Here is a 12,072-nt window from a genome sequence, read left to right on the forward strand (position 1 = left end):
ACCAGGCTGTTCCAGTCCTCGTATCATCGACTCACCCAAGATAGCTATGTGATACGGGTATTTGAATGAGAATACTGTCTGACACATCCCAGTCTACGCCAACGACAAACTAACCGGTACCCAAATTCTTCCCTCCTGTGTGTGCCATTCCAGGGTCTTCATACTCTAACACACTATCTGTAACACACCTCTCTTCGCTCCCTTGTGATAGGGCCTCCCAGTTGACATACCTACCCCCACACACTTCACTGTACCGCCTCTCTTTTCTCCCAGTCATCGATTTAGAATACAACTTAGCATTGATACTTTCGCTGGACTTCTCTTCACGTGAATGACCCCCGGGCTGAGCCAGTCACTAAACACACTACTAGTACCCTCTACCCCCTGTGAGGCCCAGCAAGCCCAAGTCATCCAAAAACACACTACTGGTTCACCTCCTTTCCCCCTGTGACCACCGGGCATGCCAGTTCATCTACACAACATTCCCTTCCCACTCTAAAGAGCAACTTACACCCCTCTCCCCCTGTGAGCCCCCTATAGTCAGCTTCAAACAACAAATAACAATACAACAGTACACAACCTCCCACTTTCCCTGGGAGGCAACCCTCAGATCATACATAAAAATTCTTCTACTAACGCTGGTAACCCTTCATATCGTCCCTGTGAAGTGTGCCGTGTCCGGGTGGACAACCAGGGCAAGATACCTCCTCATAACCATAGTCGCATACTCTTGATAGGTCGTCGTACTCCAACTCGATACATCTAAAACACACTTACTCTTCACACATATGTCTCCTTTCTTACCAAGTATAATATTGCGCTTCCACCCTGAGGCCCCAGAGCAGAACAGAGTTTAAACCTGTTTGTGTGAGTGAGTCCATTACCGTAAAACAGAGTGTGCCCAGAGCAAGCCGACCAGGAGGAGAGAACAGACAGGAGGGATGGCTACTACTCAGAGGTGTGTGTCCTCATGGGTAATGAAGCTAATCTCATTCTCATTAGGAGGAAGATAATATCTGGTCTATATTATGTGTTGTGTGGATGGAAACACGTTTAGCCTGGAAACAACAAGGGAAGCACCCATGCTTAATGTACACACAGTTTGCACTGGGCCATTCATTTGTTCGCCTTATTTAAGTACGATTAATCCTGTACAGTATTCAAACCATGYTCAGATACTTCTGTCCCATACACATCAATCCACTATTTTCAACCACATAATTGATTGACATTATCTAACAATATTCATTGCATATTAAATATATTTTTTACCCAGGTTGACTTCCTTTCAGTCTGAGGGAATACTAGTCCAGGCCCAGTGACCTTGTGTGACCTTGTGTCTGAACTGGTGTTCTCCCCACTGATAGATGATGGTGTGTATTGTAGACAGGGAGCCTGTGGGGCCTGTGAGAGGTCAATTCCCCAGACAGTCAGTTGTTATACAGAGTCTGGCTCTACACTGGTCTCTCTCTCTGTCTCTCTCTGACAGATTCACTCGGCTGACACCCAAGGACACTCTTCCTCTCCTCATCCTCTCTCCCTGTTGTCCTCTTACTTCCTGGCCACTACAGTAAACTCCCTCACCTTCCCCCTTGACTCGTTACCATAAATGGAACAGAGTGGACTAGGATCCTGTCTCACTCACACACACACACACTCACACACACACTCTCACACTCACACTCTCACACACACACTCACACACAGCAGAAAGGAGAAAAAAGGCTACTTCAGTCCTTTACTCACACTGGTGGCTTGCTCCCTCAGGGCAGGAAAAACAGCACCAGACACCACTACACACACACACACACACACACACACACACACACACCCTTCTCAAGAACGTCTCTGTGAAGTCTCCAAACATGATTAAACGCTGCAGCCCTCTGAGGACCTCCACCGCTGGCTTCAATTTAGGATAACTGATCTTAACAGCCTGCAGTAAGGAAAGGAGGGATGGATGGAAGGGGGGGGGGTTGGCACAATTACCATATATCCGACGATTATGGATGAATAAAATAAAATAACCATCATAACAGTTTAAATGTTTATTTTGGCGGGGGAACGAACAGCTGACGGGAGGGAGGAGGGAACACGTCTCACATCTGCTCAACAGACTCCTGTCAGACAGGAATAGCCCACTTCCAGCTCCACGCATCACAACCTGAAGCTCAAGTGCAGCACGCATGATGTGTTTGGTATGTGGCTGTCCCCTATTAAAAACAAAGATTTGTCGACCGAAAGTAGTCTATTCTTTCGACCAATCGATTGGTTGAAATTGTTAAACGTGTATTTTTCCATATATAGAGACACCCTATGTGTTTTAATAAATCATTGAGCTTGTTTGATGCTTTAAGGTTACAGTTTGATGCCTCAAGAGGGCACCAGAGATCTACATAACCAGAAAGAAAAAAACACTTAACCTGACCTAACTCCTCCCCGTCCTGCTGGCTTTCTCAGATTCTGCCATTACTTTCCTGAAGTTTCCAGTAATTGGACACATGAGGAGTTGGCACCCTTTCTCATGTTGAATGCCAATCTGTCTTAGAATTTCTACCGATCTGCATGTCCGTTATGGTTCAGATGCACATTTTCGTAAAAGTTTCATTTAATTTAAAATAACGTCTTCATATCTCAATCATTGTTATGTGGTTAATCAACCTTCTATCCAAATCTAAATGAAAATGATACAAACCTAAAAGGTTTCTTATATTGCCAACTATGTAAAAATAGCTTACATAAAGCCAACAAATAAAAACATTGCAGCCTGCAGGTAGAAGATCTCCTATAGATCACATTGGCTACACATGGCCTGTCTGCAATGAACTTGAAACATTTGTATAAACTATTAAGTTGGCTCCAGCCCTGAAGCTTGCACTGGTGAACTTGCAGCGTTGTATAACATATTCTGGGCCCTCCGTTTCCCCAGCAGTGAGCTCAGGACAGACACAGCTGTAGGCTATTTGCACATAAGAAGCAGTGCGTGACTTGGGCAGGAACTCATCAGAGCTGAGTACCGGCACCTCACATGTTCTACTGCTGTTATTACTCTTATAGAATATTAGCTCACAGGTATTGTGGAGCTCAAGCACCTAAATACGAACAGTACCAGAACCCAAAATGATTTCCGGAACCTATTTCAGTCCAAGTCCAGCACTGATAAGATGTAATCAGGTCGGCCTATTTTATGACATTTCCACTGGATCAGAGCATGACATTTCCACTGGATCAGAGCATGACATTTCCACTAGATCAGAGCATGACATTTCCACTGGATCAGAGCATGACATTTCCACTGGATCAGAGCATGACATTTCCACTGGATCAGAGCATGACCTCCTCTCCCCACTGGATCAGAGCATGACCTTCCACTGGCATCAGAGCATGACCTTTCCCCACTGGATCAGAGCATGACATTTCCAACTGGATCAGAGCATGACTTTCTCAGAGTTGGATCAGAGCATGACCTTTCCACTGGATCAGAGCATGACCTTTTCACTGGATCAGAGCATAACCTTTCCAGACTGGGAACATCAGAGCCAAAAGAACATTCGACTTGATCGAGATCTTTCACTTACGCCTGAGTGGTTATGGAAAAGGGAGACCGGGCCTTGAACGATATTTCTCAGGTACGCTTTAGGCTCATACTTCTATTTTCTGTTGTGTCCTTACTCAAACAGTGACGCTTCTTAAACAAAAAAGACACATGACATCATGAAAATTGACCCTTACTTGTTAAAATGGAATAGAAATTATAACCAAAAACTTGTTTTTCTGCACAAGTGTAGATAGGTTTGTGCACCTTTACCGTTCAAAATTTGGGGAGAAAAAGGGTATCAAATTGGTAAGTAACAGTCTTGTTCTCTGACGCTGCGAAACTTCCCGTACGGCCTCGGGGGAGGCGACGGTAGAGAGCCAAGCGTCCTCCGAAACACGACCCCCTGCCAAGCCCCACTGCTCTGTTCTGATACACCAGCTCGCTTAACCCAGAAGCCAGCCGCAACCAACGTGTCAGAGTAAACACCGTAAGAACTGGGACCGCGTGCATGCGCCCGGCCCCCGACAAGGAATCGCTGAAGCGAGATGAGACGAGGAACATCCCAGCCGGCCAAACCCTCCCCCTAACCCGGAGACGCTGGGCCAATTGTGCGTCGCCTCATGAGTCTTCCTGGTCGCCGTCCGGCTGCCCACCACACGCCGGGATAACCCGGAATCTGTAGTGACTTAGACCACTGCACCACTCAGGAGGCAGTTGACAGAAAATGATATGAATGAAGGGTAAATGTACTGCTGGTGATACACTGTATGTCATGGAGAAGTGATTTACACTAACAATCAAATGCTAACAATTCACACAATGAAGTTATGAAACAATGAATGTGCACAAATTGGTAGGAGAGCGGTACATGGTCCATCAGACGTCTGTATTGGCCATGCAGCATTTACGGTGATAGGACCTCAGCACCAGTCAGACGTCTGTATTGGCCATGCAGCATTTACGGTGATAGGACCTCAGCACCAGTCAGACGTCTGTATTGGCCATGCAGCATTTATGGTGATAGGACCTCAGCACCAGTCAGACGTCTGTATTGGCCATGCAGCATTTACGGTGATACGACCTCGGCACCAGTCAGACCAGTCAGACTTCTTGCGCATCACAGAGCAGTGCAGAGCTGTTGTCAAGGAAGTGAGTTTGTGTTTTATACAGGATGTACCGCCCCCAACTCCTGTCAATGTGGAGCTCTCCAGAGCCCGCCGTATTGTTACAACGTTTGGGAGGGGCGTGGCGATGTGGTACAGTGCTTGATTTGGCCTCTGCATGCCTCTGGAGGCTCCACAATTGCGTCACACCCTGCATATGGAGCCTCCCACCACATTTTCAGATCAAGCATAAATTGGCTTTTAGTCTAGGCCTCCTGCAATGGATAAGTTCACTGAAATGGATGCATTTGCATATGTTTTATATATAAAACAATCTTGGTTGACCAACAGCCTAACGACCAAACAATTGACCAGTCGACTAATTGGAGTCAGCCCTAGTTTGGTAATATAATTGACTGTTGTAACATGTCCCTTTACACGTTGTCAACACTGCTGCTGACCCTGTGGAAAGACACAGAGACCTCTAGTAGAGGATCATGTTTAGAAACAGATCATCTATCTGAAGCAGACGATGTTCCTCTGACACTATCTAACGTTCAGACAGACGGACCGCTCCAGGAGAAACTGGCCTTATGATGAACTCTCTTTTGAGCCTGAGGATATTCTGTGGTGATAAGAATGGCTGGGCTGTAATAGCTGTATTAGACAGGGTTGTAAGTGAATCAGGAGGATGTCTGAGACATTGAGACTAGCAGTGATCTGCTCCTCCTCATGTGTAGTCTTATTACCATGTTAGAGAGGGAGGACTGCGACCCTAGGGCCTACGTCCAGAGATGACAGGAGGGGGGTTTGTGGTTCTCTGTGCCTCTGAAGCTGCTATAAAACCTCCGTTCTTTCCTTCCGGATAACCAAAAAGGAGGTTTACCATCTTTCAGCAGATGTACTCAGATCTGTGGGAGCAAAGTGAGACAGTGAAGGAGACCGGGATGCACTTCTAGCTATTCAACGGGGCCTTTTACTACTGGGTGACAGCTGTACTGTGTAAAACAGGTTAGCTTAGTACTACCAGCTTCTGTCTCTCAGAACAGGAATATCTACAGTTGTACTGTGTAAAACAGGTTTAGCTAGCACTACCAGCTCTGTCTCTCAGAACAGGAATATCTACAAGCTGTGACTGGTGTAAAACAGGTTAGCTAGTACTACCAGCTCTGTCTCTCAGAACATGGAATATCTACAGCTGCTACTGTGGTAAAACAGGTCTAGCTAGTACTACCACGCTCTGTTCTCTCAGAACAGGAATAGCTACAGCTGTACTTGCTGTACAACCACAGGGTTAGCTAGTACTACGCAGACTCTGTCTCTGTCTCTTCAGAAAGGACATGTCTCTCACAACAGGAATACTTACGCAGCTGTATGTGTAAAACAGGTTAAGCTAGTCACTATGCCATCTCTGGTCTCTCACCGAAACAGAGATCTACAGTGTACTGTTGTAAAACGGTTAAGCTAGTAATACCAGCTTCTGTCCTCTAGTCCTCCAGAACAGGAATAGTACTACAGCTTGTACGTGTGTTACAACAGGTTAGCTAGCACTACCAGCTCTGTCCCTCTTCAGGCCAACAGAATAACTAACCAGCTGTACGCTGTAAAACAGGCTTAAGCTAATACCTATCCAGCGTCTGTCTCTGTGCCTCATCAGAACAGGAATAACTACAAGCGTGCTACTGTGTAAAGACAGTGTGTAGGCTAGTACTACCCAGGCTCCTGTCTCTGACGCAGCTCTTGAATGGCTGCACGGCACATGTCTGTCTCCGTGTCTCAGATAGGAGATAGCTGGAGAGCTTGTCGAGAAGGAATTTTTTCTTAGCCTGGGGGGGGGAAAACAACAACATTTCGCGTTTTACATCTGAGATAACATCTGCTAACCATGGTTTGTGCAACCAATAAAATATTGATCTGATGGAACTACTCTGGACTTTAGTTGCACATAGGGTCATGAGTGCTGTTGGCGTAAATCTCATTCTCTCTGACTTGTCTCTCTGTCCTGACAGTCAGTCCCCTCACTGGTCTATTGTGACTGTCTTCCTCTGTCCTGACAGTCAGCCTCTCACTGGGTCTATTGTGACTGTCTCCTCTGTCCTGACAGTCAGCCCTCCACTGGTGCGTAATTGTGACTGTCTCCTCTCTGTCCTGACAGTCAGTCCCTCACTGGGTCTATTGTGACTGTCTTCCTCTGTCCTGACAGTCAGCCTCTCACTGGTTTATTGTGACTGTCTTCCTCTGTCCTGACAGTCAGTCCCTCACTGGTCTATTGGACTGTCTCTCTCTGTCCTGACTGTCAGTCCCTCACTGGGTCTATTGTGACTGTCTTCCTCTGTCCTGACAGTCAGTCCCTCACTGGGTCTATTGTGACGTCTTCCTCTGTCCTGACAGTCAGCCTCTCACTGGGTTTATTGTGACTGTCTTCCTCTGTCCTGACAGTCAGTCCCTCACTGGGGTCTGTGACTGTCTCTCTCTGTCCTGACAGTCATCCTCTCACTGGGTCTATTGTGACTGTCACCCTCTGTCCTGACAGTCAGCCCTCACTGGGTCTATTGTGACTGTCTCCCTCTGTCGTGACAGTCAGCCCCTCACGTGGTCAATTGTGACTGTCTCTGTCCTGACAGTCAGCCTCTCACTGGGTCTATTGACTGTCTCCCTCTGTCCTGACAGTCAGCCTCTCACTGGGTCTATTGTGATGTCTCTGTCCTGACAGTCAGCCCCTCACTGGTCTATTGTGACTGTCTCTGTCCTGACAGTCAGCCCCTCACTGGGTCTATTGTGACTGTCTCCCTCTGTCCTGACAGTCAGCCTCTCACTGGGTCTATTGTGACTGTCTCTGTCCTGACAGTCAGCCCCTCACTGGGTCTATTGTGACTGTCTCTGTCCTGACAGTCAGCCCCTCACTGGGTCTATTGTGACTGTCTCCCTCTGTCCCGACAGTCAGCCTCTCACTGGGTATATTGTGACTGTCTCTGTCCTGACAGTCAGCCCCCACTGGGTCTATTGTGACTGTCTCTGTCCTGACAGTCAGCCCCTCACTGGGTCTATTGTGACTGTCTCTGTCCTGGCAGTCAGCCCCTCACTGGGTCTATTGTGACTGTCTCCCTCGGTCCTGACAGTCAGCCTCTCACTGGGTCTATTGTGACTGTCTCCCTCGGTCCTGACAGTCAGCCTCTCACTGGGTCTATGTGACTGTCTCTGTCCTGACAGTCACTCTCACTGGGTCTATTGTGACTGTCTCTGTCCTGACAGTCATCCTCTCACTGGGTCTATTGTGACTGTCTCCCTCTGTCCTGACAGTCAGCCCCTCACTGGGTCTATTGTGACTGTCTCCCTCTGTCCTGACAGTCAGCCCCTCACCGGGTCTATTGTGACTGTCTCTGTCCTGACAGTCAGCCCCTCACTGGGTCTACTCGTAATGGTGTAGAATCAGAAGAGGGAAGAGAGAGGCTGTTGAAGAGGAGAGCTGCAGTATTACGTGGCTCCAGTGGGGGGGTTACCAGCAGCAGGCAGTCTGTAATCTCTCCCCTCCAGTACCAGAGCAATGTCTGATCTCCCAGTATCATTACTGTACAGCATCAGCTTTCACACTACTAATACTGCTGTAACATCAGATGTCCTCATGAAGTAGTGCTCTGTACATGGCCCAGCCTTCACACCAACACACTGCATCTCTCTGGTTAGGGGTTGGACATCAGTCCTCAGGTGAACGAGTACTGTACATATTCAGTTCAACTGAATAGTTCTGCCTGGTCTTTCTGACTGGTCTTTCTGACTGGTCTTTCTGACTGGTCTTACTGACTGGTCTTCTGCCTGTTTTACTGACTGGTCTTACTGACTGGTTTTCTGCCTGTTTTACTGACTGTTCTACTGTTCTCTACTATGTGTTCTAGGTAAAGAGAACGTACAGCCACGGGACGTACCGGGCAGGTGCCATGCGTCAGATCAGTCTGGTGGGGGCAGTGGACGAGGAGGTGGGGGATTACTTCCCAGAGTTCATCTCKATGCTGGAGGAGTCGCCCTTCCTAGAGGTGAGTAGCCCTGACACAGAATAATGATATAGATCCATMATTTATAGATAATATCAATCTATAGGTAATAYGTTGGATTTAGTCATTTTCGCTAGGTTTCAAAATACTTTAGTTCAGGCCACATTGTTTAGGGAGAATTCAACTCATTTAATCTATAAACAAAGGGAAGTTGCCCTCTAGTGGTTGAAAAGGGTAATTATGGTTTTTCAACAACAACAAAAAAGCATTTGTTTTGATGGATGTCTGAAAAATTGTATTTCCTCTTTCCTGTTCCAGTTTGTTTTCTCACACACCTCTATCTATCATTCTATTGCTCCCTTATTGTAACTCTGGCGTACGCTTCTCCCTGCAGCGGACGTTACCGTGGGGTACGTTCTCCAGTCTGAAGCTGAAGAGTCCAACAGAGAGTGACGACGGGGCCCATCATGTGGGTACGACCTGGGGAACAGATGATCCCTGTGGCTGACATACCAAAGTCTCCCTACATAAGGAGAAGGTGAGGGCTCACTGTGTTCACAGGTAGTAGGTCCTACTTTCACACGGAGATGCAAAAGTCTGTTTTTACAGGATCCTACTTCAAGAGGAACAACTCGGGGTCTTAAGTGGGTACACACACGTTGTGTTCTGTTATCCTCATGGGGACCTAAAATGTATTTCCATTCACATCCTATTTTCCCTAACCAGTAATCCAACCCTAATTGCAACCCTAACTCCTAAATTTAAATATGCCTTTAAAAAAAAAAATATATATATTTCACCTTTTATTTAACCAGGTAGGCCAGTTGAGAACAAGTTCTCATTTACAACTGCGGCCTGGCCAAGATAAAGCAAAGCAGTGTGACAAAAACAACACAGTTACACATGGAATAAACAAACGTACAGTCAATAACACAATAGGAAAAATCTATGTACAGTGTGTGCAAATGTAGAAGAGTAGGGAGGTAAGACAATATAGGCCATAGTGGCGAAATAATTACAATTTAGCATTAACACTGGAGTGACGGATGTGCAGATGATGATGTGCAAGTAGAGATACTGGGGTGCAAAAGAGCAAAAATAAATAACAATATGGGGATGAGGTAGTTGGTTGGGATAATTACAGATGGGCTGTGTACAGGTGCAGTGATCGGCAAGCTGATCAGATAGCTGATGTTTAAAGTTAGTGAGGGAAATATAAGTCTCCAGCTTCAGTGATTTTTGCAATTCGTTCCAGTCATGGCAGCAGAGAACTGAAGGAAAGGCGGCCAAAGCAAGTGTTGGCTTTGGGGGTGACCAGTGAAATATACCTGCTGGAGCGCGTGCTACGCGTGGGTGTTGCTATGGTGACCAGTGAGCTGAGATAATGCAGGGCTTTACCTAGCAAAGACTTATAGATGACCTGGAGCCAGTGGGTTTGCGACAAATGTGAAGCGAGGGCCAGCCAACGAGAGCATATAGGTCGCAGTGGTGGGTAGTATATGGACTTTGGTGACAAAATGGATGTCATTGTGAGAGACTACATCCAATTTGCTGAGGAGAGTGTTGGAGGCTATTTTGTAAATGATATCGCCGAAGTCAAGGATCGGTAGGATAGTCAGTTTTACGAGGGTATGTTTGGCAGCATGACTGAAGGATGCTTTGTTGCGAAATAGAAAGCCGATTCTAGATTTAATTTTGGATTGGAGATGCTTAATGTGAGTCTGGAAGGAGAGTTTACTGTCTAACCAAGACACCTAGGTATTTGTAGTTGTCCACATATTCTAAGTCAGAGCCATCCAGAGTAGTGATGTTGGACAGGCGAGCGGGTGCGGGCAGCGATCGGTTGAAGAGCATGCATTTAGTTTTACTTGCATTTAAGAGCAGTTGGAGGCCACGGAAGGAGTGTTGTATGGCATTGAAGCTCGTCTGGAGGTTTGTTAACACAGTGTCTAAAGAAGGGCCAGATGTATAAAGAATGGTGTCATCTGCGTGGAGGTGGATCAGAGAATCACCAGCAGCAAGAGCGATATCATTGATATATACACAGAAAAGAGTCAGCCCGAGAATTGAACCCTTTTTCCTCATGGGGACGTGGGAAATGTCCCCACCAGGGAGAAATGTCCCCACCAGGGAGAAATGTCCCCACCAGGGAGAATTTTCCTTGTTTTTTAGGTCCCCCCACAAGGATAGAAGAACCAACCAACACACAGCCCCTGGATGTCCCCTAAGCAGTGTGAGATTGCGCGGGGCTAAGAAGGGATTTCATCTCCATACTGAATGTGTTGATATTGGCTTCATTTTAAATGTCTGTTCTTCTTAAAAGAGAAGCTGATTTTCCACACTACACATGTGCAGAATGTACTGTCCAGCGATTGGCTATTTTTTTTCATCCTCCTCTCTCTTTTTCCTTCTTAATGTCCTGACTGTAATGTTGCTTTCCATAAACATGAGTTCTGCGTCCCAAATCACACCCTATTCCCTATATAGTGCACTACTTTTAACCAGGCCAGGGCCCTGTAGGGCACTATAGGGCACTATAGAGAATTGGGTGTCATTTGGGATGCAGAAGAAAGGAGTCTTGCTATTTATTCTCACACACAATAAAAACAATCTATCGTAGTCCCGTAATACCATTGACAGCTGTTCCAGATAACAATCCTACAATAGGGAAATGGGAGCTAAAGGTTCATGACTGTACTACAGACTACCTGCCAGAACACCCCGTCCTCTTCACTGTGGCCTGGGGTGGGCTTTACCACACACTACAGACTACCTGCCAGAACACCCCGTCCTCTTCACTGTGGCCTGGGTGGGCTTTACGAGACTACAGGCTGTCAGGAACACATGTCGCGACTGATGGCTGGATCTCACACACACACACACACACACACACACACACACACACACACACACACACACACACACACACACACACACACACTGTGTTTTGGCTGCTGGAGGAGCAGAAGGATAAGGTCAGACCCATAGTAATACATCTTATCCGCCACCCTATACTCCCCTTTACACACACACACACACACATCCTGTAAAATGGATGATTTATTTATTAAGTTGAGTCTTCATGCTCAGGGAATCCTCAGGGATCTTTTATAGGACAGCAGTAACACATGGTGTATGGGATCATACTGTACACAGACATGGGAACTGTGAAAGGCGGAGACAGACATGGTTTATGGATCATACTGACACAGGCATGGGGAACTGTGAAAGACAGAGAGAGACAGACATGGTTTATGGATCATACTGTACACAGACATGGGAACTGTGAAAAAGCATAGGAGACGACATGGTTTATGGATCATACTGTAACAGGACATGTGAACTGTGAAAGACAGAGACAGACATGGTTTATGGATCATACTGTACACAGACATGTGAACTGTGAAAGACAGAGACAGACATGGTTTATGGATCATACTGT

At 46.5% G+C, this 12,072-nt stretch overlaps 1 protein-coding gene across 1 annotated transcript in view; it reads left to right on the plus strand.

Moving 5' to 3' along the window:
• Nucleotides 1-8,534: 8,534 nt before the first annotated feature.
• LOC112070108 (uncharacterized) overlaps nucleotides 8,535-12,072 on the plus strand; it is a gene marked incomplete at its 5' end in the record, with an annotated part of 19,649 nt that continues 16,111 nt past the window's right edge. Inside the window, 3 exon segments of the mRNA XM_024137522.2 lie at nucleotides 8,535-8,672; nucleotides 9,025-9,087; nucleotides 9,089-9,168. Of these exon segments, the coding sequence (XP_023993290.2) occupies nucleotides 8,535-8,672; nucleotides 9,025-9,087; nucleotides 9,089-9,168 (281 nt within the window).

Source organism: Salvelinus sp. IW2-2015, unplaced genomic scaffold (genome assembly GCF_002910315.2).
Source record: "Salvelinus sp. IW2-2015 unplaced genomic scaffold, ASM291031v2 Un_scaffold1221, whole genome shotgun sequence".
NCBI classification, from domain to species: domain Eukaryota; kingdom Metazoa; phylum Chordata; class Actinopteri; order Salmoniformes; family Salmonidae; genus Salvelinus; species Salvelinus sp. IW2-2015.